General features: G+C 38.0%; 1 protein-coding gene across 1 annotated transcript in view; it reads left to right on the forward strand.

Moving 5' to 3' along the window:
- Nucleotides 1-2,182: 2,182 nt before the first annotated feature.
- BCAR3 (BCAR3 adaptor protein, NSP family member) overlaps nucleotides 2,183-26,977 on the forward strand; it is an 81,017-nt gene continuing 56,222 nt past the window's right edge. The window contains exons 1-3 of the mRNA XM_059821820.1: nucleotides 2,183-2,269; nucleotides 5,516-5,630; nucleotides 23,419-23,746. Of these exons, the coding sequence (XP_059677803.1) occupies nucleotides 2,183-2,269; nucleotides 5,516-5,630; nucleotides 23,419-23,746 (530 nt within the window). The remainder of the gene's footprint in view (nucleotides 2,270-5,515; nucleotides 5,631-23,418; nucleotides 23,747-26,977) is intronic.

The following is a 26,977-nucleotide window of genomic DNA, read 5'->3' on the forward strand; positions in this document are numbered from 1 at the left end:
TGTAGTCTTAAAAAATATATTCCTAGTGAAGTTGTTAAACAGTTTTGAAAACAAGTTCCTTTATGACAACAAAATTACAGTCTGTGACCATATTAGAAGTGTATGAACCAGAAAAAAGCTATTTGTCCATGGTTTTATTGATGTCCTAATCAACTAGCTGTGATTTTCCTTTTATCTCCCTGAAAATTGTATGCCTTTCATGCTGACCGTCTTGCAATCTGAAAGTACCTGTTTAAAGCAAGCCAATAAATGAAAGATTTCAGTGACTGAGCTTGTCCTTGCCTCACATAAGAATGTTCTGTGTGGCTTTAACATTCCTCATAGACATTCTTTTTTGGTGTGTCCATTAAATGCTGAGAATTTTCTAATCGATGTTACTCCACAAGATGCTCTTAGTTACTGTAATACCACCATTCTTTAGATCTATACTTGTCATCCTTAGCCCACAAAATTTTCACAATAATAAAAAACCTGCAGTAAAATCGGGTAATATAGCAGAGTATTCCAGTATTCCAGTGGAGAATAGAGGGCTTCCACAATGTGATTTGAAAATTAGCAGGTTTGTTCTTTAATAGATCATGAAGTGATGAATTCCAGGATTACAACTTCCACAGTGTAATGGTGTATGTGTCTCTGAAGTGTAACCATTTTGACTTGTTTCCAAGGTTGACCACGGAGGCAAAATTCACAGTGGCTTCTAAAACCATGTCTGGTCCAAAACATTGCATGTCTTACTAACTGTACTTGTTCTAATTTAAATGCTTTCAAAATATTTCTAGGTATTTATTGTACTTTAACACAGGTAATACTGCTACTGTGGCCTACCTTTCTGCAGGACAGTATTTTTGGTTTTGCAATTTGTATTAAGAAAAAAAAGAAAAATAAAAGCTTCAATACTTTTCTAGTGTTCCAGGAATTATAAAAATGCTAAACAGCTTTCTCTATCTGACAGAAAGCAGCACTGGCTCTTTGCTGACCATAACATGTCGGCCTTTGGGCAGCTTCTTGTCACGTGTTCAGAGTAGACAGATGTGTTGGAACAAGTAGTTTGTGTCTGGAAAGTCGTAATTCCAGTTGGTCTATACAGAGCTAATGAGCAAGTACTTTTCCTGAAGTATAGATGAGAGGAAAATCTTCAAATAAAAATGTGTATCAAAAATGTATGATTGAAGACACTACATGTCTGAACATGAGCATTTCCTGCTTCTGGCATCAGTGCGCTGATAGGAAATGCTCAGGTCACAAGTTACAGATTTAGAATTGGGCATTCCTTAATTTATTTAGGACATGCTCAAACTTGCAAATAGAAGTCTCTTCACAAACTCAGCAATTCTTTGGAAGCTTAAGCAATTGTTTATGTAGATCTTACATAAATGCTTATGTAGAGCAGCGATGTTGGGAGAACATTTTATGTGTCTATCTTTTGTCTTCCTATGTCTATCATGTGTCCATTTTAATGGCTATCTTTTATTTCACTTTACCAAGTGGGGAAAAAAGTAACTAAGTATTTTTATTTACAGATAACTCAAATTCAGATGACATTATGATGGAGACCAAACTGTAACGATCTCTCAGCTGCTTTTGTAGAAAAAACCCCTAACAGGTTGACTTCAGCTACATTCATATCTTGGACAAACACCCATCACGGAATCTTTTTCTTTTTGACTTTCTTACAGAATATGCAGTTTCATTCACTTCCTTCATATTCCTACAGATAACACTGCTCCTTTTGCTATTCCTCTTCATTTTGTACATTTTGTCATGTGTGTTACACATGTAAGAAGAATGGCATTATCACTGAAAAATCATACTGAGGAACATTCTCTTTGAATACAAAGGCTGAGTATTTTTTAATTGATACTACAGTATTGAGTGACTCTGTTCATTCATCTTTTACAGATTAATTCAGCTGTGAGAGCTAAAAAAAAGATAGTCTTCAACATTCCCTGTTTGTATGAGGATTACAATGAATTAAATGTAATGATCTTAATGCGTAGATAACTACCTATTACCAAGCAGCCAAGAAAGTATTAATCTCTTTGGCCATAATTGTAGAACTTCCATGCTATGAAGTGCTTTCTGAGTTGTTCAGTCATTTAATATTCCTAAGAAACAATATCTGTAATTGGGTTTTGTTTTTGTTTTTCAGAGTCACAGGCATTGTGAGGTGAGAGAACAGATAATGAAGTATCTACCCATTTCTAACTGGCTGACGCAGCTTGGTCTAGCAGAATATTGCACGCTCTTTGAACAATATGATGGCATAGAGGTGAGAATTGGCTTTTTCAATAGAATTCTTGAGAAAATGTCAAGCAAGATGATATAATGCAAGTGATTAATGTTTCTGTGATACGATGTTGCAGCAAAAAAACTAAAGGCTGATAGTTTGCTTTTGTCTTAGGAAAGGGGAAAATAAAACCAATGTCTTTTGTAACTGTCTACGAGTCACTTACTGGTGAGCTAGATAAAATGAGTATTTTACTGTTTCTAATGCTGCTTGTCCTATATTAGTCTTGGCTGTCTCGGATTGTAACAAATGGGCATGTTCACAAGAGCAAGAACACATAGATAACTTTTGTTCTGCAAAAGTTAACAAATAAGTTTCTTTCTTAAAATTCAGAACTAGATAAAATATAAATATATGTGCCAATTGTTATATGAAGTTGCTTATAGGTAAATGGATACTATGTGACGTAAGAATAATCTTCTCTATTGAGCAAATGCCACATTACAGAAGGACCTTACCTCACTCATCTTGAAGATTGCTAGGAAGCCCTTTTCCCACAGGTCTTACTTGATCAAAACTTCCTCTTTATTGTCCATTTTGTGTTTTTAGTTCTTTTCATCCACATACAAATTTACTGACACTTGCATACTATATCATCAATTAAATGCTGCTTTGACATGTTTTAATTCTATCTCGCTGTATTCCTAATTCGGAAAATAAACGTAAAAATACAACTGAATATTCTCATCAACTCAAAATATCCTTGGATTCACTTTTAAACAAATCTTTTACAGGTGTTTTTTTTTTTGTCACCAGTCAAAGTTTCATTAAGTAGCACTGAAGTTTATTTAAAATTGGCTTCTGTGTCACATCAGGGCTGTTTGCATACCAGAGTTCTTAGTGAATGTCATGGTAATGTCATAATCCAAGGAAAATACAAATAAAAGGATTTTAAATATAAGTAGAATTTGTCACAACTAGGAAAAGGACAGCATTTTCTACCTTCCCAAATGGACTCAGTCAGTAAGATTTAGAAGCACGTTGGAAAATGTTATATTATTCACACTACCATTGTAACACAGAAGACAGTAATGTAGAACCATGGGACAGCTGCTTTGACAGTCAACAAACAAACAAAAAAACCTGCAACAAAGTTAGTTTACAGCTTACTGAGCCTGAAAGCTGCCTGTAAAAAGTTTTTTGCTGAAATGCAAAACTTAAAAATAGGCTTAGTGCATCATTCTGGATACAATGGACTTTTTTTAAGGTCAAGGCCATGAGTCAGAATTTCAGTTCTGCAGTATCTGTAGATTACAAGTGTTACAGCCTTTCTTAGTTCCTCAGCCAAACCTGAATATTTTCCTGAAACAAAACTTTAATTTGAGAAAATGCCTGACTTTATGTACTTACTAACCTGCTTAATACTAGGCATATGCTTAAGAATCATGTTGAACCAAGCTTTTAAGTTCTTGAAAGTCTAAGTAATTGCCTTTGATGTCTTCTACTTTTAAAAATAATTACTAATAACTATTTACAGTGGTGTTTTTATCTCTGCAGTAGAAGGTATGATTATATCCATTTTGCTGAGGAGGACAGTGATGCACAGTTTCTTGAACTAAATTGTTCTTAGCTAAGTAGTAAATTCATTACAGTAGAAGACAGAGTTCTTGGCTTTCAGTCAACTCCTCTAGCCAGTTCTTAAGCCAGACCAGAAAGTGCTTATGATCTTGAATGCAGAAAGAAAACTTCAAGGCAGGAGACTTCTCCCTGACACATAAAATCTCTACGTATTAGTGTTGTCTGTTGCAAAATGCGGCAAGTTCTTTAAAAGTACTAAAAAAATCCCCAAATGTGTCTATAAAAGCTCCCACTGTGTTACCCTGAGCAAATGCTGTTCAGTACTGGAGTTAGCACCAACCCTTTTTGTGTTCATCCTTACAAGCTTTTTGCTAAAGTTTGAACAGCAGGCATATGGCATTTCTACTTCTTCTGTGTATGGTTTTTCTTGGAGGATGATTTTGGGGTTTGGGGGGCAGGGTGTTGGGTTTTTTTAAGAGAAGTAGAGGGAGCCTCTCTCACCATTGCCAAAGATGAAAAATCCTTTCTACTAAAATGTGAATTCATGATTAGTACCAATTTTTGCATTTGGGTAAACCTAGAAAGGGATAAAGTAAGAGCAGTAATTATTCAACTCCCTTCTTTCATGTCATTAGATACATATGAGATATCATTTGAGAAATACTTAATATGACATTTTCAGGCATGGCTAAATTTCCCTAACAGCTTTTGAAACAGTTGTAGCTAGTGACATAAAAATTGAGGCCTTCAGCAATTAGAGGACTACTCAGTCTAAATCAAAGAATGTCATGCTTTTGCAGTGGTTTTAGTTTGAAAGAATGATTTAAAAATGACAATTTCAAAAACAGTGGCTCAGAGTAGAAATCTGTGTCAGTTGTCTTAATTACACAGTGAAACAATGTGATTTTATATTTTAGGGTCCTAGGCCTGACTTGTCAAATCTCATTAGAAAAGGCCTCTTTTAGTAATATGACTTGCCAGTAACAAAATGGAGTACACCCTGTTGATTTCTCTTTATCTGATTGACAGTGAAAATACGGAACGGTAAAAATAAAAAGAAATACATTTGATCATAAATTTTCTGGTTTGGATGTGTTTTCTTTTTGCTCTCAAAGACGTCATCATTGAATTGAAATTCTATACTGGCTTATAAATAATGCCTTGAGTTATTCAGCAGCTTATTTTGAAAACAAAATAGTAATGATTTTCTGGAGACAAAAAGGAATAAAAGAGAACAGTTCAGGTTTGATTACCCAAATGCATTATCTGGAAATTCATGTTCTTCAAAACAGTGTCACAACCCATGTTATCTATTAATTACAGTGAATATCGTCTTGATTATCTAAAACCTTCCTTTCCAATATTATTATGCCTCTCAGTTCACTCTGAGATTGATGATCTTTCATTAGCTTAAGTGCAATTGGCATACTAGCACTTTTGGGGTTTTTTTATTCAAAGGATTCATAGCTTTTAGAAATTCTCCACCTATCTTGACCAGTTTTGTTTTGAGAAAAAATTTAGAGACAATGAATTAATGTTTTAAAAGAAAAATTCTTCATGCCTTCAATGACGTAGCTTATAATGACAAATATACTTACGTTTGCTGTTACGTAGCTTACAGTATCAGAAGCAGCAAACCTGTCTGAAAGAAATTTGAATTCTTCTGGACTAATAGGTATAGTATGTTCCTTACTCTGGCATTTGCTACAGGACTTACTCCGTCTTACAGAAGTTGATCTTAGAAAAATGGGAATTGAAAATCAAGTCCACCGAACACGCATCATTTCCAATATTCTGCTGCTTCAGGAGGTAGAAAAAAAGAGAGGTAAGATTTCCATGTTGTCTCCTAAAGACTAAGAGAATGAGTTAAGGCAACGCGAACTTTCCTGTCACAAAGAGATGACAAACTAATACTCTGATTTAGCCTAGGATACTGCTCTGAATACAGATCACAGGGGTACTTTACATAGACAATAAGGAGAATGGCTAAAAGTTGATCTTTTGGCAGGGTTTTAAAAAGTAATATAACCTGTACTTTTTTTAGAAGTTGTCGTTTAGAAAAGGCTCCACTTTTATTTCACTTTCTATTGCTCTCACAGTCTTCAACTTAACAAGATACAGTAATGTTAACAGACCATAATTGACGGAAGACTGTGTCACGAACGTCTTCCTCACTTGAAAAGATCCTATCAAAAGGTCTAAACCAAGATATTTTGTGTACATGCCACCTCATCTGTAGCAAGGAGAGAGTAAGAGTGCTTGCACAGGCAGTCCTGACCCTCCTTTTCCATTTGGGACTTTGCTATGAATTAAGACTTGATCACTACATCTTTTGTTGCTTTTATGATGCTTTTATCAGTTCTGTATCAAAATTCAACTCAAGTTTGTGAGAGCTGGAACAAGCCCTGTAAGACATTCTATTCTGAGTGGAAGGATATAGTGAGATGTTATTCAAATATGACTTACTGTACAGGATATTTTGAGAATAGTTAACAAGATAACAAGATATGAGTATTATGCAGTCTGCCCAGTAATTCTAAAGATCACTGCCTAAGGCTTTTACAAATATAATGTGAAGCAGTGATTTACGTGGCTAACACTCCTGGTTTTACCCTCTCTTGGTCAGAATAAAAAGACTTTTGGAGCATGTGTGAAATCGAATATTCATAAAATGTGTTTAGCTACTTTTCAGAAGAAATTCAAGTAGATCAGCGTATTTTCTCAACGTTTTCTGAGGAGTTCAAAATTGGTTTAACAAGTATATAACTTCTACAATTAATTGGTTTAACTTTCTTAAAATGTGAATATATATGACATTTTTGTGACTGCTACTGTGAACACATTAGGAAATTATTCAAGTTGATAACTGCAGTGAAACTAGACATATTTCAATTAGAATCTATTGTGACGTGGCTTTGGGACTGCATTTTGTAACCTTTTCAGGTACTGGAGTGAGGAATAGATTGCAGTTCTCAACATAACATTTTTTTCAGAGGAAAGGACTGTTCAAACTGTCATTCACATGGTGAATTGAATTTATAGATAGTTATGTAACATTTCAATCAACTCACTGGAACGTTCCAAATTCTATTAATATAGCTACAAATTGTGATTGTTCAGCTTCAGATATGTTGAGCTAAATCTAATCTTGCCGTACTGCTCGTGATTTCAATGAATTAAATTTGAGTTAAACATTTTATCTCCAAACTGGAGTGTATATATTTTTTGACCTTTGGACATATGTCTTGCAAGGTCACAGCATGATGCCATTTGTTTCTTTTTTTTTGGCAGTTAAGTGCTAGAATTCTTTAAGCTAAGTTCTAGTAAAAGTAGTGGTGGTTCATGTTTTTATGGGCATTTATTTTGCTGAGCAGTGTTTTCGTTCACTCTCTGGTTTTGGCTAATGAAAACAATTAAGTGTGTAATTGAATTGTGTGCTTCAAAAAATAGAGCCAAATTGATCTCTGAGTTGTTTTGTTTATGCTAGGATATTTACATCCTAGATAGCTTTGCTTATTGCGTTAAAGAATTCTGGGAAGGCTGCAAAACAGATCAGTTCAGTCAGTCATACGTGAGCACAGACTGTTTTGTTTTCACAGTAGGGACTAATGGTTGTTATCTAGTCTCCAGCCTATTATGACATGGTTTTGTTTTGTGTCTTTGACAGAATGCTGTGTCTAGGAGCAAAGTGCCTAATCAGTTACACTGAAATGCTAGTTTTCCAGCACTGAACTGTACTGAAATCAGGCATTAGAAAAAACATTATTTTAAAATCTTCCCTTTTATTAAATAAATACTAATGTCCTACTAATGTACTTACCAGTACAGAGCAAAGACTATATTATTCTGTTTGCTGTTATTTTGAGCTTTAAACAACAGCATTGTATTTGTTGCTGGTTCAACAGTTTCCAGACAGTGCTTGATGTGATAAGTCACTTCAATATGTAAGCATTTTCACAAGGTTTATTTTATAGGATTAAGCATTTCTTTGTACAGTGAAGTTAAGTTTTGGAAAATTTTGTCAAAACATTCTCTGTTTTCTAAAATGTTATCTGGTTCTGAACCTACTTTGAACGGAATATGTCTCAGTACACTAGGATTTGGATTCATCCCGTCTAACTCTAGCTATGGGCTGTGTTTCCACAGTATTTAATTCCAAGATCTGTGCATTGACATAATGCCCAGCAACACATTTGACCTGGATCAAATATGCGCACATGATTCCATATCTGTTGAATTAGGCAGAGTACACAATACGAAGTTCACTACCTTTACGCTTTTATGCTATCTTTATGCCAGCCAATGGTAGGGAAGTGATTAGAATAACTGGTTTGACGTGAGTAGCGTTAGCTAATCAGTAGAAAAATAACCATTCAAAATTGTTAAACCACTTCAGTCCAGCAGAACAAATTTTATAGTGTATCAGTGCTTTGAATAATGGGGCTCTGATACTTTTGATCAGTATTAGAAAACTGAAAAGCTGCTCTGCCATTGACTCTTGACCTTAATTGAAGCTGGGGTTCCAAAATGCCAACCTAAGCAGTCTGTGCCCTCTTCAGCTTTCCTTTAGCTGCTTTTTCCCATGTCTGTATCATTCCTTTTGTTGTTCATAAAACTATCCTGCAGCTGCGTGGTGAACCCATTGGGAAATTTATCTGGCTGAAAAACAACTTTTTTTTTCCCCTCATATTCATCCAGATCAAGTCCCCATACCAGTTCACTGTTCAGCTGCACAAACACTTGTACAAGTATGAAAGGCCAAAGAAGAGGCAGCAGAGGTGAGCACTGGTGGCTGAAACAGCTATGCTGCCTAAAATGAAACCACAGCTGAAAGTGTTATATTAGGAGGCAAGTCCATCTGTGCTCCCTCTAGGTATTAGAAAGAGACAGATGAATTCGACAGATAATTCAGTTTGCTTTCAATTTGAATTACCTTATGTAGGTGTCAATATTTTTTTGTTGATTGTAGAGATATCCCAGGATGGCTGACTACCTGGCAGATCACTCAGCAAGTGCTGACAGCTGGTGGAATGAATTTAGGCCTAAAAGCTACAACTGTAGCTGGCCTGGAACATTTCATCTCTTCTTTTGAGTGCAGCCTTCCAAATTTCAAGGAACCATTTGTTTCCTTTTCTCTAAATCGTGATGAGCTCAAATATTTGCTTAGGGCTTATCACAATATTTCATTTCCTTGCAAATCAAAGTACACAAGTGGAAAAATGTTTCCAATTTCTGCAAGCTTCCTTCCTAAGGGCAAAATTGTTACCAGTTCTGAACATACTTCCTACCACTGTTCCATGAACAGAAGACCACATGGCTGTGTACTGAGTCAAACTGATAGTTGCTCAAGTCCAGGATCTAGTATCAGGTAGTGGCAAAGTAGATGTCAAGTGGAACAAGAAAGAGCACACCAACCCGTAGTGGTGCTTTCCCAGGATACTCTCTAAGCATTTTATCTAACAAAAATGAAGTTTCAAAAAGGTATGAATGTGAAGAGCCGTAAACACTCTTTCCGCAATCCTTTTGCCTGTATCTTGACTTACCTCTTGATGTGAACTGCCGCTCTTCCTGAATCTTGGGAGTCCTGTTATCTAGGCCACTATCCATTCATGTATTCATAGCATGATGTGACTCCTTTGAGATGTACCTTTTGTTTTCTGTTCCAGGGAAACTGTAGAGTCAGAGGGTGGGGCCTGCAGCTTGCCTGGGCTTGTCCCAATATGGAATAAAGATGCATCCAAAATTCGGGTACTAAACCACTCCCAAGTAAAGAAAAATATGGGCTGTGCTTCTGTCTGTTCTTATAGGAATGTTCTCATTGGCTATCTAGCACCTTTTTGTAGTCTTAGAAATGTTTGTTTGGCATTGCAAAGAAGCCAGGAAATAACATATCCTCTTCGAGAAGTAGCTGCTTCTGATATGAGAGAAACTGATGACCAATTAGGTGTAATCTGACTCCTGTGTGACACGAAAAGGTCTCCCTTCCCAGAGCATGAGGCATAGCACTCTGTCCTGTAACAATCAGCAGTTCAAGACAGACATCCTGAAAGCTATAGCCCAGTACTTACAGAGTAGTGGTCCAGGAAGGAACCATGGTTTTCTCAGTATCCTCTAATACAACTAAAGCAGGGTTTGATGCTATGTGGGATTGGGAGAGAGTGTATTTAATCATGTTACCATAGCGTTCTACAGTCTTTAGGAGTGTGGTTTTGTTATGATTTCTTATGACCTACAGTGAAAGAATAAATCATGATTCAGATGTGTTGAGGAATCCCACCATATTGTGATCAGCTCCTTCAGTGTGGTAGAAATGTTACCTATAGAGAGGGTAATGTAAATATATAAATGCAAATGTCTACTTTGGTATAATTAAAAAAAATACCTTGGATATTGCCAGACATGGAAGTTATTTCTTGGTTCCTTTATAACCATGACTTTAAATACAGAATTATGTTGGAAACCTTTGTATCATTTGACTGTTAAAATGTTTGTGTACATTTGTAGGTATTCATGATGTACTGTTCTGTACATCATTGGCTGAGTTATGAGTGGAAAGCTAAGTGACAAGAAGTTTTTTTATGAATTGTTCTAAGAGGTAGAACTTTGTTTTTCCAGTACCTTCTTTTACTGAGCTGAATTCTGATTAATAGCATTTTATGGCTTAATGTGATTTCATTAACATCTTGGTGTTTTCCTTTGAGAGGCTAAAGCTATAAAGAATCTTTGCTTTTTGTCTTGTACGGGTTTTCTTATACAGAGAGATTGCAGTTTTAATAGGATATATATTTAGATCTTCTATAATTTTATTTGTCTTACAAAGAAGGCCAACCTTAATGGATTTAAATAAAATATATGCATTGACATACTTTATTGTGGGTGAATATAAAATAATATGCAAAACCTGAATTAGATTAAATGTAATTAATATTCCATAACTTGCTGCTTTTGGTGGGGAAAAGATATTTTTGCATTTAAAATCTTAAGTAACTGTTTCTGCATATGTTGTATTTCTTGCCCTGCTGCAGTAGTGTAAAGTTAAATATGAAGTACATTTTTGCTGTGTGAGTCTTCTCCTTGCCATGCATTATATAGAAGACCTAAGATGTGTACTATTAAGAAGGAAGATGAGCAAGCAGTACAGATCCTTGCTTGTGCTTGGGACAGTACAAATAGAGACAAGTCCATCTTCAAAGAAGGTGTAAAATAACTGAGGGACTCCTTCACGTGTTTTTATTAGATGGCCAAAATAATTAGCATAAAGCCATAACTGGTTTTGCCTTGTCAAAGCCAAATATCTTGCCTTTGTCTCTCTCAGATAAAGCCCTTTTACTCATTCTGCATTTTTTTGTTTCTCTTCAAAACATTACAAACACAACCAGAGTGCTTTGGAGCAGTGGTATGTAGTGTCAACCCGTCAGATTCCAGACTAGTGCTAAAGTATTCTGGTAGCTTTTCCAATAGATGGAGAGGAGGCTGCTTTGAACACTCATCTGCATAATAGTTAGAGGTGGTATTGCTGCCTGTGTGGTCTATTTTGTTCCCCCTGAGATAGACAAAGATGTGAAGGTTTTAGCCACTTCTGTTTAAGGAGGTCATAAATGTAGATACTGTTACGAAGTGGTAAACATACACCTTGGACTGTACCATTTCATTGGTTGCAAGTTCCAAATTCGTTTATTGCTGCTTTCTGGCCCTCTGTTTATCCTTGTCTCTATATTAGTTATGTTCTAAATGAAAAACACCCCAACTTCTGTCACATGCAAAGAGAGGATGTTAATTCTTTTGTGTTTGAGACTTTTTACAGAAACATGGAAAAACAGATGCTTACAAGCAAGTCTTAGTTCCATAGTAACAGTTCTGCTGCTGCTAGAAGCAAAGAGAGGAAAATAGACCCCCTGGTAAAAAGGAACCCATAAAACGTTGTCCGGCTTCTTTCTGGTATTGTCAATAAAAGAAAACTGGTTTTAGTGCAGTTTTACCCATGTATTTCAAACTTCTGAAATAGGTCTGTCTAATCTATGCCAGCACAAGTTGTTTGACATAATTTACAATTACAAATTGAAGGCAGGGTATGGGAGTGGGGGAAGAACACAACATGTTATTGTCACAGAATATGTGCAATAATTTATTTTTACTAATTTTTTATTACTAATTGATTTTTGTTAATGATAATACTCAGTTTTCTTGTATTATATCTGACAAGGGCTGTACTTAGTTTTTTTGCTTCTAGCAGTGGCTGATACCAGCTGACTCGAAACACATGGAATTCTGTAGCTCTGAGAAATTCTGACAGCTACAGTGAATTTTTTTTTCCAAATCCTTCCAAAAGTTTTGGTTTCTTTCTGACTTAAGACTTACAATAGTGAGATGTAGATTAGAGGATTGTTAACAGTAAACCAATTCCTATTGGAAAATACTGATTTGTCAGAACTAAAGTTTTGAGCCAGTAGTAAATGAAGATCAGACATCTGGTATTATATGTACCCAGTTTGTACTCTTCTAGGTCTGCAAAAATTAAATGTGCTGTAGCCAGAAACTCCAGCAAGCCAGAGCATGTTCATGCTCCAGTTTGTCACTGAATGAGCTAAGGTTTATGTAACTCCTCAAACTCTCCTGCTTTACTACAGCATTATTTCCAGGATGATCAGCTATGGGACATTTCTGCTTGCAAACTTTTCTGAGGCTAGGGATCACAAGGCTTCTGGACTCTGACTCATAACAGATAGCTCTTTGGGAGTTTCTGAAAGACCTTGTGTCTCCAGACCTAAGACAAACCAAATAGCAAGACTGGATGTTGGTAGCTTTATTATGGAGGTCTGGTTAGCTGCTGACTAAACTTGTCCGTTTCAGTTGGCAGCCAGTGGGGCCTTAGAAAGCACAGTTGCCGTAGCTCATGGTTTTCCAACAAAATATTGTCAGATTTCAAGTACTGGAGCATTTTTGACTTCATATTGTCATTCTAATTTGGCCTGATAGGTCTTTGATTAATTTGAAAATTACCAGCAAATAAACTTGATTTCCTAGCCCACAGTTACGCTGATTGTTATTTTTTCTTCGTAGCATCTGTGGGAGCTGAGGGAATGTAGCATTTTGTTTGTTTGGGTCCTTTCTCTTCTGCAAGTCTACAGTAGAAACTTGCTTTGAATTTTGTTTATCAGGAAATCTACAAGAACTGCTGTGTGAGCAATCCATGCATACCATGTCCTCATCTTGTGTAGTTATTTTTGCATTTTATCATTGCAGCTGCACAGTGGTGCTTTTAGAGTAGATGTATTTTCTTCTGGGTATTTTAGGAAGACTGGAATTCTGATGTTTAAGGTCAAGCTGAAAAGTTTCAATGAATCCTCTTGTTTTGTCCCATCATCTCTTTTGTTACCGTAAGCCAGGCATGTTTTGAAAATGGTCTCTCAAGAACTAGCAAGTACCCAACCCTTGGCATGATTAAGGTATACAAGCTTCTGCATCGCAGGTCTTGGGACCTAGGTCCCAGTTATGTTCCTCCTCACTCATCTGTTTAGATAGTTGCTTGTATAGTTGTCTGCACTAGGTGGCAAGATGCATCTGTACATACTCCCTTCCTTCAGAAAGCAGAAGTCAGGGGTGACCACAGAAGGCCACAGCAGTATGTGATGTGTGGCCAGTGATGGCCAACACACTGCTGGTGTCTCAGCCTCCCCTAGGCTGATGTCACAAAGGACAGCGCTTCCCCACTAACATCTCTGTGGCAAGGTGATACACAGACAGCATGCTGCCATACAGATAAACAGATGATTAAGGGGTATGGCAGGTCAACATGGAATACTGATGGGGGGGGCTTGACAGAGGTGCTGTGCTTGATTCAGGACATTGGTGCTTCCAGACTTCACCCCACGTCTCAGTAAACCCATTTCCAAAGTAGATATAAAATATGAAAACAACAAAAATTTTGCAACAAGGAATCTGATCTAGCTTAATTCAAAGTGATTCACAACTAATATCGCTAGTGTAGGCAGTCCTGTGAGTTCTTCATTCTTACAGGTTGCAGACAAATTCTCTTTAGCAGCTTTGCATCAAGTATGTACAAGGATGGGTTATGTAAATTGTCATATGTGAAGACAAGACCAATTTTCAATTTCATCTGAAGACAAAATAGAACTCCTAGGAAAAGTATGTAGTGACTCATGCAAGAGTAATCACAGTTTATGCAGGGCTGCCCAGCTACCAGTCCCATTACTTAGCACCCAGTCATGTCACGAAGGAAATTACTTCTCCTTTTCTAGTTCTTATTCATAAAACATGACAATGAACCATGACATTACTTCCTGTGTAATTACAGTGCCTGAAAATTTCCTGAGTTTTTAGAATCAGCCAATAGACACCATCTTTTGTGCTAACCAATCTGAGTTTTTGGCATGCTTTCAGATGTTTTTTACTTGAACTGTGGAACGTATGGTTTAGAGGAGCAAGACATTTTCCTTTATGCCATGAGGAAAGTAATAGTGTGCACTTCTGTAGCATCTTCCACTTGATAAGCTGATAAAGTACTATACAGTCTTTCCTGGGAAAAATATCTACCACTCGGATGTATGTTATGAAAATGTAAGTGTAGATCATACAGGAAGTGGGTCAGAATACTAAAACTGAAAGTGTAATCCAGGGATCTCAATTCCTCTTTCTGTATTCTCACCATAATTCCATTTTTCTTGCACAGGACATATTAGTGAGACATTTTGGTGTCCAAGATGGGACTGCAGTCTGTTGGTTTTTGGCTCCTTTCTCCTCCCCCTGCTCTTCCCCTCCCTTGCCCAGGTATACTTTGAAGAAAGATTGTGCCTGAAATATCCTATGGGAAATCTCCATAGATTGTTACTTGTGGCAGTGAAATTCTGGAATCTGTCACTGTGCCTGAAACATTTCTGGTACCTCTCTGTCCTCAACACTTACCTGGTTTTGCACAACTGGCAACGACAAAAGCAGAGTGCCATCAGCTATTCAAGATTTGCTAGCTTTCCTAGTTCATCAGTAGCTCAAATGTCATTGCATTTGGGGAAAAACTTAATTGAAAAAAGATTGGAGTGAGTTTTTGTTGTGCGTTTAGGCCTCATTTTATGTGAAATCCGTTTGAATTTTGATCTTAACGTCAAGGTTCTGTTCAGTGTCAGTGTGATGTTATAATTTTCTGTAATTTGGGGGGAGAAAGTTAGGTAAGTGTAGAAGTTTGCATCCATCAGCATGCCACAAGCGGTGACTTACATCCTAGCACCAGTGAATGAATCCTTTGGGAAACTGTTGTCTTTCACATTTACCTCAACTTTTCTGTTTAGGAAGTTGTTATTGTAAAAGGTGTGTGGCCATACCAAAGTGATAATGCTTTCCTACTGCTCATGCCTGCCTTAAGGAACCAAAGTGGGCTTGCTATGGGAAGGAGAGCACCAGTCAGCAATGCCACTGTGAACTTCCTTTACCTCGGTATATTAGATAAATTAAATTTATCTAATCTTCTGTCTCCTCTTCTTCCCTTACTGCATATTTGAGCGCTCTCTGCCTTTAATTTTTTTCTCTCTTATGTTATACTACACTTCATCTCACTTGAGCTTTCTTATGCAAAGGTTCTACTCATATCTATGAAAATTCCCAGACTTTTCCAAGAACTTTCCTCTCTTACTTCTGCAACATACATGATGGCTAAAGAATCTTATCTTGATGAGCTGAATGTTTCTTAAGCTCTAGCTATACTTCAAAAGAAGGTCCAGTGCTCTTTCTGTCTTGAATTGCTTAATTTTTTAAAAAATTCATTTTGCTGTAAGATATCTTACATATTTTATTGCAAAATTCAGTGTTCTGGACAATGCCTAAAAACCCAAACTGCAAAGAAGTAGATGTCCTAGTTCTACCCAGTACCCAGATATGTCACTATGGTAAGTCACCATGTGGAATTTTAATCCTGCTGTTGTCACCACTGGATGTAGATTAACTTGTTTGGAGTGAGAATACCATAGTTTCATTTATTTTTGATGACTGAATTCTGGCAAGAGGGAAAGAAGAGTGTTATCAAAATTGCTTTGGACAACTGGAATGACTGCAGCAAAACCAGAGAAATGTTGGCCAGGCAGCCTGAAAGACAGAGCCAACAGGAAAGAGCCAAATACAAGGTTAAAGAGAAATTTAATCTAGGCAGTGCTTTAAAAGTCAACTGAGTGTGCCTTGGTTTCTATTTGAGCAAAATCCCTTTGGCTGAGTCAGTGGTACAGCTGAAGGTGCCTGAGGCAATTTATTAAAAATGAATGCTCTATCTATAATTATCTGATTGTTTTAAAGGGTATACTTTACAAAAGGAGGTTAACTAGCCATCTGTTCTGCCAATAGCGCTCGATCCTTTACAGCTATTCGACTCTTTGTTTTAGAAAATGCGTTTTACGCCACCAACCTGTTGTACAAACTTCGTGTAACATGGTGGGATGAGGGGGAAGTCTGCTAATGTAAGTAAACTGTGTGTGTAAAGTACGTGATAGACTCTGAATTGTCGGTGAACAGGGTGGGTTTAGGAAACTGTTAATTTTTGCTGTGGAGCTAATTTGGGAGGCGAAATTATGGCAGTCAAGTTCTTAAATACATGGAAAAGGGCAAGGAGAGGTCACTGCATGTAAACGGCTGGTGTGCCGGGGGTTCGGCGAGACTCAGCCTGAATAGCCTGCGGAGGGGTGGGGTTGGAGAGCCGTAAATCACGGCTCGGCGCTGGCTGTGCTGCTCAGAGCGCCTGCGGCCGCCGCGCTGCCTGAGCTGCTGCACGCCGCGCACGGCCGCGGGGGGCTGCAGGGGCCGGCCCGACGCCACCTCCCCGCGCCCGCCGGTGCCGCGCTCACCAGGTGAGTGAGTGGCGCCCGGGAGTCGGTCTCGTTTGCTGGGGTAAAAACGTGAGAGCCACGGAACCAGGTCCGTACTTTCGCGGCCCGGGCGAGTGAGCGATAAGGCGCTCTTAGAAGGCTCCGGTTGAGTCACCCTTGGTTTAGCTATCGCGAACTGCTCTTCTGTAGGGCAGGCTGGTGCAAGTGTACGCGCCGGCCCCTACCGCGGCACGGCCTTACCTTGGGCTCTCCCGAGAACGTCCCGGTTCATTTACTGGAAGCGCTGCGGACCGCTGGTTGTTGCGGGTCCGGTCTCCGGCCACCCCTTCCTCCTGCCCGGCTGCCCGCTCCGCCCCGGCACCGCCGTCCGCTGGGCTCCGCAGCCCCGGGGGACCTGGACGGGACTCGCTGGCCGGGACAAAACCTCCAACTAATACCCGAAAAGCCTGGAAAGAAGCAGCAGTGCTCAGACTGGTAACTGTGGGGACAGCGGTGTCTTCTCGGGCAGAGAATGAAAAGCTGATTTTGTGTGGGAGTGTGTGTGAGGGTCCCTCTGTCCCTCCACCTCTATCGGGGCAGGGAACGAGCCCGGACTCTGGCAGCAGTTGACTTGAGGACTACTAGAAATGCCATAGCTGTGGCAGTAACTACTGAGACTTTTGATCCAATGCTTAGGTTTTATAGGACTGGATCCCATGGAAGTCTGTTAAATATTCTTTAAGTATAAAACACTGGTGTGCTCGAGATACTGAGATAGTTCACTGAGTAGAGAGAAAGGAAATGCTGTGTCTTTTTTTTTTTTTTTGTCAGTTAAAGAGGAGCATATATAAAAATGCTTCTTTCTGTCCAAATTTGTAATTTCCGTAAGTCGGTGGTTAGTTCAAAATAGTTAAGTGCATACTACCCGCTGAAAATGTTTTTTAAATACTTCATTTTCAGTTAGAGTGGGTTGCTTTGTGGGGGTTTTTTTCAGTAACGTTGTGGGAACAGAGGAGCAGGCAAAATAATAAAAGACTTCCTATACTAGAGGAGGAACAAAAGCTTGTATTTTGAAGCATTAGCTGAAAAACGCTTACATTTGACTGTAACCTTGGTGAAGTCCTCTATTTCTGCCAGCAAAATGGGGAGAGAATGTTTATTTCAAGTCAAGGCTTCATACCGTTCAGGGTTATTGAGCTAACTGGTTGGGCACTTAAGTTTCTGAGATAATTTCACAGTACAGGCCAAATGAGGACGTCTCTACTTACTATTGAATCCTCTTCAATGATCACTTTTTCATGGCATTTTCTATAGATATCAAGGCATTCTATGTCTGAAAACTTGTGAAGAGAGCTGTGGGGTTTATTTGTTTCTCTCATCTCAAAACAGAGAAATTTCAAAGATAACTTATCCTGGCCTGTGTGCTTTCTGTTGCCTGAGAATAATAGTTAAAAATAACATTTTAAATAGATTGTCAGATTACAGTGCAAGGATGTACAGGGGGTGAAAATTGTATGACATATATAAGGAGAGAGGAGAGCATGAACATTTTGATAGCACTTGAAGTCTCTTTGGAAGCACTGACTTGGCTGTAATCTTGTGGGGAGTTTTTGATGTTTGACAGACTCATGTTTTTTCTGATAGTAGCTTAAAGCCTTTGAACTATTGTGTATGCTTTCTCAATCTATTTCTCCTTATCATAACAGGCTGTAGATTCTTGAACCTTAATATTCTCAAAGTCCTGTGACCTGTTTGCTATAGCAGCTACTGTATCAGTTTATCTTGTTTTAAAAAAAAAAAGCAGAAAATACAGGTTGTGGAAAGCTGCTTCTAAGCCATTTTGGGAGCAGGAATCCTCTCTTTTTTGTTATACTAATGAAGAAGACTATATTGCTTCTAGGGAGACAATTAACATGTAGTCTATCTTTAGTTTATAGTGGCTATAGTTTTAACTGTGTTTCTTCCTATGATATGTTTAGTGGCTTTTCAGTCATGCTTTTTCTGTTTCCCTAACTTAGTCTCTTACTACACAAAAAATAAATCTGAGGAAATTGATGGGTTTTGTCCTGAATTTGATTTTATTCACCATTAAGGTTGATCACTTTCATTATTTCCTGTGTGCATCTGCATTGTGCATGCAAATGTGCTAAGTAACTTAGCAGGGAGGAAAGAGTAACGTATGTCCCACTTGTAATTTATTGTTACCGGTTTTGAGGGAGGCAGGGTAGGTGGGTGGAAGGAGGTTGTGAGGAAGCTAAGTTGTGTCAAAAGTAAGTAGGGTTTTCATAACAGCTGCCTTCATTGTGTAAAGACCTGAGAATGTAAGGCAGTTGTTCTTCAGTTGGATGTATTAAAACATGTTCAAGCCCTCTTAGCTTCATAGCGTATATAATGATAAAGACATGGTAAGACTTTACTTGAAGTATTGTACCATTGGTGATATGATAACACCAGGTATAGACTTCAGAGAGTTCGATCTAACAGGGAGAATCACCCGCACTACAGATCAACAAGACTTTGAGAGAAGTATGAATCTTTTAATGTCCAAAACTGGTTTAGATATAACTCAGAGTTTTGAGATAGCTTGAGAGTCTGATTTGGAACTCTGAAATCACTTTTCTATTTCCTTTTGTAAGGTTTCCATTAGCATGAGCATATACAGCCTTGGACTGTTATGCCATTCATGAATCTCTGAGGCCAAACTGGAGATTTCCCTTTCCCCGACTTCCCCTCCTCCAATGTACTGAAACAACAAAGTAGCAGCCGTTGGCACTAGTTGTGCTATGTTGTAGTGTGGAAGGGACACTTATTCTTGTACCTGTATCAGGTTGAATGAACCATCAGAACACTTCTCCGGACTGTGTGAACATCAGAAAGTTTTCATGAAGACAAGCTGAGCCAGAAAGTTTGTATTTGCATCCCAAAGTCAAGAGGGCAGGAGTAGAAGGATATTTTGTATGTTGTTTTGGGGAAGCGAAGGTTATTTGTTTCACTGCTCATCTGGGTTTTTTTTTTGTTTTGAGCAATGATGTGAAGAGATGCACATCCCATCGGATTAGAGCTTGGTGCATGTTTGGTCTTGCCCACCAGATATGTATTTCATTCTGTGTCCAATCTCATACCGTTTTCCTAAATGCCATGTTGATTTTAAAGACTTCTTTGTTTGTATTCCATCACCTTCATTCATAATAAAAAACCAGGACATGTCGGAAGTTACCTGCAAACCTTTCATGCCCTCCAATTCTCTGAATTCACAATCTGACTCCTGTCAATTCCATTCCCATATACTTTCCCAAATTACAGACTGAAGAAAGAGAAATGTTACTCTATACATAAATACAAATTCACCTAGCATTTTTAACATTATATTGGTGTGAGTCAATCTTGTTTGCATCTAGTTAGAGAAAATTTATGACTTCCAAAGTGCTCTGTTTTGTCAGACGCTGCATTTTGACAAATGGGAATGTGTATAATTAAATTTCAGTTCCTTTTGGGCTATCGTTCTGTTATAATTTCTACCATTTCCATTGTTGATTGCATGATGGCAGATGTTCAAAGCACACTGTATCTTAGGGAGTAAAATTTTCAGGGTTTCTATATCTAGTAAAGTCAAACATTCTTTGAATCACATGTTAAAGTATTTGAGACATTCCAGAGTCTTCGGCTGAAGAGGCTCCCTCCTTGCAGTGTTTACATTCAGTATGAGAAAAATGTATGGATAGTTTGTCAGGACTTTTGTTACTGAGCTAATTGTTGTAGTTCTTGGTTTACATTTATGACGAGCACATCGTACAGCAGCAGACAGACAAGCAGATGAATTTATGGGTACAAATTAGCAGACCTGTTGGTTTTGGGGTTTTGGTTTTTGTTGTAGTTTTTTAGTTTTTTGAGGGGTTTTGCAGGGAGGATTGCTTGAAATATTATCAAAGCTTCTGTACATACATAATTGTGGCTAAGTGTCTTGCAAGTTCTTGAATGTAGGTATTTATTCCTAACTTTGGAACTCTAACTTGATTCCTCAAAACAAAACTCAGGTGTGAATTTGAGGATTGGTTATTGAATTTGTAAATCGTGGGATGTTACTGAGAGTGAGTTAAAAGGTGCAATGATTAGGACATAACTGAGGAAGTTTGATTTTCTTTCTTAAGAAGGGCTTCTTAAGAGGGGAGGTTAAATGGAAAATGCTGTACTTCAGAGGGCCGTTGCTTATTTGTTGAAAATTCTTACACTGTTGGATTGGAAACCTACTGGTTTGCTATAATAATTATCCTGTGATTTGGTTAGGAGAGGGAATTCTCAGCTTTCTTTCTGGATTCTCAATCATGAAGTCATTGACAGTTTACTGTCATTGTAAGCTTATCGTGGATTCATCAACCAAAGCTTTTGTTGGTTATATTTATACCTGCTTAGTTTTGATACCCATTTGCATGAAATGCCACATGTTCCATTTCAGCATTGTGGTAATCTTGCAGGAAAGCCTAAGGAAGATCTCTGACTGGATAATGTGCACTTAAATAGTCAGAATTCAGAGGTTTGGAGGTGTTTCTTATAAACCAATAAGACAATACAATTATTAAATACAGAATATCAGCAGCCCCAAAAAGGAGAATAATGACATGTTTGTGCAACATGAGCAAGCTAGCCTCCAATTTTTTAGACTCTTGGTGTTTGTTGCCTTACTACAGTAAACACATAGAGTTGAGTTTTCAAATGAATGTGTGATTTCTAAGAAGCTTTTCTTTCCCCTATTGTTTAAGGTAATTTTTATCATTCCTCTCTAATAAAAAAGCTGAATTTACTGGAAACAAGCTCTGTTAGTTTGCTTTAGCTATAGGAGGTTGTAGCTTTGTGGTAAGCATTTGCATTTTAGAGCTTCCTATCTCTGGACCAGTTGTTTTGCTTAGAACAATTGTAATGCGAAACTGACTTTACAGCACTTTTATTTTTTTTATAATTTGTAAAATAATTATATTTTTAATACTAGCCAGCAGAAACTGTGTCCTCAAACCACATGATAAATGGAAAGGTGATTTAGTATTTCACACCAAGGGCCCATATGATAATTTATGGAACATTTTTTTGTGAGAGTGTGGTTTGGTTTCCTTAGGATTTCGAATTCTGTTTGGATCTGTGTAATTAAAAATGTCAGTTCTTATTAATTTCTCAACTCTTTTCTACTCTTTTCAACAAGAAACCTGACCAAAGTCAAACAGGTTCTCTCTGGGCAGAGGTGTTATTTCCAGATGCATTTCTACTATAGTACATAGCAGCTGTGCTCAGACAGCACCTTGGCAAATTGAAGATTTAAAAAAAAAAAAAACCCCAACCCAATCTAAATATTATTTATCATCTGTAACTAGTGAGTATTTATTGTAGGACCTTCAGTAAGGGAGAAGTGGGAAGGGATTTGTTGAAGCCTGGAAACCTTATCCAGCCTGTGAATCTCTGCAATGCAGCTGACAGAAAATAGCAGAATTATTTCATAAATTTGAGATCAGCTTTAGTGTTACTCTAAAACTGAGCCTGTTATGATAACCTCTGAATAGAAGTAACAGTAGCTTCAGTGCAGCAACACTTTTATAGTACCTGTGATGCTGAGGCTGTAGAAGGGAGCAGGAGGACTATAGAGCTAGCTCTGTTTTCTTTGCAACCCCTGTGCATTCCCCAAAACTAGAGGAATTCTTATGCAGCTGTAAGCAGCTGATTTCCAGGATGTTGGGTGCTACTCTTTATTTTTCAGCATGAAACTTGACCAAGGTCAGAACAGATTTTCCCTGTCTGTAACTGTTATTTCCAAAAGATCTTCTGCTTTCTGATTTCATATCAATCTCTGCTGCTTCTATGGCCTTTCCAGTTTTTATAGGATACTCCTGGTTTACTACCACCTAGGTTAAATAATGTAGGACTGGTTGACCTTTAGGTCTGTGTGTATGTTCTATAGAGTGGCTTTTGCAGGCTAATATAACTGGATAGAATAAGGCAGCCTGACTTCTGTAATACAGCACTATAAAGTGAGCACAAGGCAGCATTTTTTGAGGAGCAGAACAGTAATCTGTTAATGTGCCTGAAGGGTTTGTCTCACAAAGTTTTTTGCTCACAGTAACAGAAAAACCTGTACTGTATGGCAGGCTGTAATTGATTGTATAAGAGACTGACAGCTATGCAAATCCCTAATGTCAACAACGATTTGAGCCAGCAGGCTGTGCATACTGAAGAAGAGAATTCCAGTTATCTGCTCCTGCCCTTATCTCTTGGGTAGAGCCCTTTAGTTTACAGCCTGTTAGAAATATGTGACCAGTTCTCTGCTAGATTTATTACTTGAGCAAGACTCTTCAGAAACAGGTTTTTTTCCTTATAGTGTGCCAACTACTGGATTTAGAAATATGTTCTTCCAAACCAAGGTGTAGAGTGTCTTTTATTTTTTGTCAGAATGTTCTTAAAACTTTGCTTTTTGTTAATGTTTCTAAGTTGATGTCTGAGTCTTCAGAGGATGTGAAGGAGCAAGAAAGAGGAACTTTGTGGATAAAAATGGAGAATTGCTTAGGGCCTGTTCTGGCACGTGTGTCCAGACTGGTTGTTTTATCCTGTGACTTTTCGCATGTGTAAAAGTTAATATACGCGTGTGCTTGATGAGCAGCCGGGAGCAACATGACTGGGTTATAATACAGGCTACGTCTTGAGGTATCTGACTGCCTCAAAGCAAAGCAGTTCAGCTCTAGATGCCTTTGTTAGTCATGCTATTTAACTTGTATTAAAGTGGGGACTTTGATGATTGATGCGCTATGATAAATCTTGGTTTTGTTTTTCCAGAACCAAAAATGATAGCTGCAGGAAAATTTTCCAGTCTTCCCAGAAATGGCCCAGTGAACCACCAGTTCTCATTAGCTTCTTCCATGGACCTTTTGACCACTAAACCTTCACCAACTGAGCATCGCTCAGACTCCTTTCAAGGCATCTCTATCCACGGCACTCTCCCCAGGAAGAAGAAGGGGACACTTCCCATTAGGTCTTGTGATATGTTCAGCCACATGGGAACATTGCCATACACCAGAACACACTGGCAGCAGCCACCTTTTGTACAGGATGTTATAGAAGAGTACCCTCCACAAAATGGGAAAAGCAACAAACTCCATGCCAGGTACCGTGTAAAACCTTAATTTACATATGTTTGTTGCATAGGAATTGTTATGTATTTTTCTAGACCTCAATGTCTAGTTACAGGTGCAGCTGTTCATTATAAATCTGTATTCTAACAGAGGTTGATTTTTCTCCTTAGTACTCAATTTAGGTCTTGATGGAAGAAGCCAAACAAAAAAAAGTGTGAAACATGTACAGGGTGGGGAGGGGGAGGAGTGAATCTGATGCACAGATTTCAGGAATTCTGATAATTTCTTCTTTTTTTGACTTACTGAATATCTCAGGCTTCAAAATAGTTTTCCTTTTGCAATAAGATCAGTCAGTATATGGGACGTTAAATACTTGTGCCTGTTTAAAATGTCCTTCTATACCATGCTTTCCGTGGGATCTAGTGATTTTGATTTTTAGACTTTCTTTTGACATCTGTGTAGTTTTTAAAAATAATTTTTAAGGATTAGGTCTTGCCTCTGGATGTTTAAAACGTATAGCATTGCATGTACTATTCCTGTGGAGGAAACTTTTAGAAGTCACTGAATTGCTTTGAAATGACCCTTTGCATTGTTCTAACAGAGCAGTTTTAACCAGGAAGTCAAACTGTTCAAACTTAGTTTTGATTTGGATTCAATGCTTAGACAGATGGAGTGCAGAGGAAAAGGAGAGAGTGGTGTTCCAGCTGCCTCCAATGTAGAGCTACACGTGAGCTGTTTTTCTTGAAGACTCGGCGGAACCTAACGTACACTGAGCTAATGGCAAATTACTCCTGTTTATTATTCGTGCCTGACTTCCTGGTTATAACATCCATGACTCTTGAGAAAGAATTATACTTTCATAGCTAGCATTTCTTTTGGGAGTCTGTTATCATCACTGATATTTCATTGCTTACAGAAAAGTAATTAATTTTGTAAATGTCCTTTTTTTGTTTTGCTCATATTGAGATCTATAAATGGGAAAAATTTTCCAGCTAACACAAGAAAAATTCGATGTAATGCAGTGGATCAGTTAAAGGCACAAAGATGAGAGTGTGTTAGGTTGCTTGGGTGACAGAGTTAAGGTTGAGAAAAGATAACCAAATGACAACTTCTAAATCAGGATTTATAGTTTTGCTGTGTTCATCACTATAAGATTTCTTGTTCTCAAATCTTGTGAGGGAAGGACAGTTCTCATTATGTGGGATTGTGTGTGTAGAGTGGTTTTTGTATGCTTTTTGCGTGTGGCATATCGGATCAAGCTTTCTTCTCACTTGAAAATAAGTCTGTGTTTTCTATACCCTATTCACTTTGAAAGAAGAATGGGCCTCAGCATGTTTAGTATTCCTCTGTCACTGATCTCTGAGCTCTACCTGCTTACATGAACTGGCTTTTTAACATAATTTGCTGCTTTGATTTGCGTACTTTTAGAGAATGCAAGCAGCGAGCACTGCTGCCGTAAAAAGAATATGGTGGTATACATTGAAGTTTTATCTTACGTCTTCTTTCTCAAGAGCAGTTACTAAACGTGATTTGCAAGACATGTTTTCTTTTCTTGAGAGTCGAAAGGCTCCATATTAAATATATTTATACTCATAACTGATAACTTTCCTTGTCCTGTGAAGAACACTTTTGCACAAGCAGTAGGAGTAAGAACAGAATGCTTGAGAGGAAAATGTCAAGAAGTTCTGCCTGCTCAGAATTAAAACATGATGCTTTTGAAATGAGAGATTCAAAGGATGTTGTTAGTGCAGCCTGTTAATAGAATTTGCGTCTTTTGAGTCGTAGCAGCAAGTGCTGTTCCTGTGTTTGATTGTCCACTTGCTTTGCTAAAACACACATGGAATGCTATGGTAATAACTTCTAACTTCAGCTTTCTTTAATTTTTACAATGCATCTTTATACGTTTTGCTCCATGACCTGACAGTCCAGTTGTATTAGAGCAGAATCACAGAATCAGTAAGGTTGGAAAAGACCTTTAAGATCATCAAGTCCAACCATCAACCCAACACCACCATGCCCACTAAACCATGTCCTGAAGTGCCACGTCTACATGTTCCTTGAACACCTCCAGGGATGGTGACTCCACCACCTCCCTGGGCAGCCTGTTCCAATGCTTGACCACTCTCTCACTAAAGAAATTTTTCCTGTTATCCAGTCTAAACCTCCCCTGGCACAACTTGAGGCCATTTCCTCTCGTTCTATCACTTGTCACTTGGGAGAAGAGACCAACACCCACCACACCACAGCCCCCTTTCAGGTACTTGTAGAGAGCGATGAGGTCTCCCCTCAGTCTCCTCTTCTCCAAACTAAACAGCCCCAGTTCCCTCAGCCATCTCTCATAAGACTTGTGCTCCAGACCCCTCACCAGCTTCATCGCCCTTCTCTGGACATGCTCCAGCACCTCAATGTCCTACTAGAAGACATTACCAACTTGTCAGTCAGCAAACATATCACTTCTTGAGTCTTCTTGGGATGACTCTGCAACTTTCATTAGTATATTTAAAAGAAAATTGAGAGAGCAAGTCTGGTGTTTTGTTTTTTTTTTTTTTTTTTGTGGTAAGCATTCTGCCATATATGCTAAATTACATATTCTAATGCTTACACTCACGTTGAAATTAGTTGGAACTAATAGTATAGGGAAGTCCATTTTACCTTATGAGTTGTATTACAAAGCCTTTGTAATATTTTTATTTCAGTGTAGGAACTTGTGAAGTAGTATATTATATGGATATTCTCATTCAGGAGGAAATCAGTCTTTCATTGCTATAATGCTGTTTACAAAAATTAAAAGTGTGAACACACATTTTAATCAAACTTTTTCGTGATGCATTGTTCAACCCAAGCGCTGTATTTGATGTCAGTAGACCAGAACTAATAGTCATTAGGATTACAGTGTATCTGTGCACATGGATCCAATTATACTGAACTGTGAATCAGGCATGTCATAGCTTAAGTTTGATTAATTTAAAAAACATAATTATGATAACATTTTCAATAATTCAAAATGAGTAATAGAATCTTTAATACATTAATACATAATTTTGTGGGACAAAAAATAAGCCAAAGCAAGGACAATAGGAAAAAGGTAATGAATTGTGCCATTCCCTAATGGAATTCTTCTGATTTCTAGAAACTTTTCTCCTGTCTTGTATTACACCTACCTAACTGCATTACTCTGCAGCCAAGATGAAGTGTGTGTATAGTGATTTATTTGAAGGATAATATTCTGTCAGGATTTTTACATCTATATGACCAAAAATAGT

The sequence above is a fragment of the Gavia stellata genome, chromosome 10 (assembly GCF_030936135.1).
Source record: "Gavia stellata isolate bGavSte3 chromosome 10, bGavSte3.hap2, whole genome shotgun sequence".
Lineage (NCBI taxonomy): Eukaryota > Metazoa > Chordata > Aves > Gaviiformes > Gaviidae > Gavia > Gavia stellata.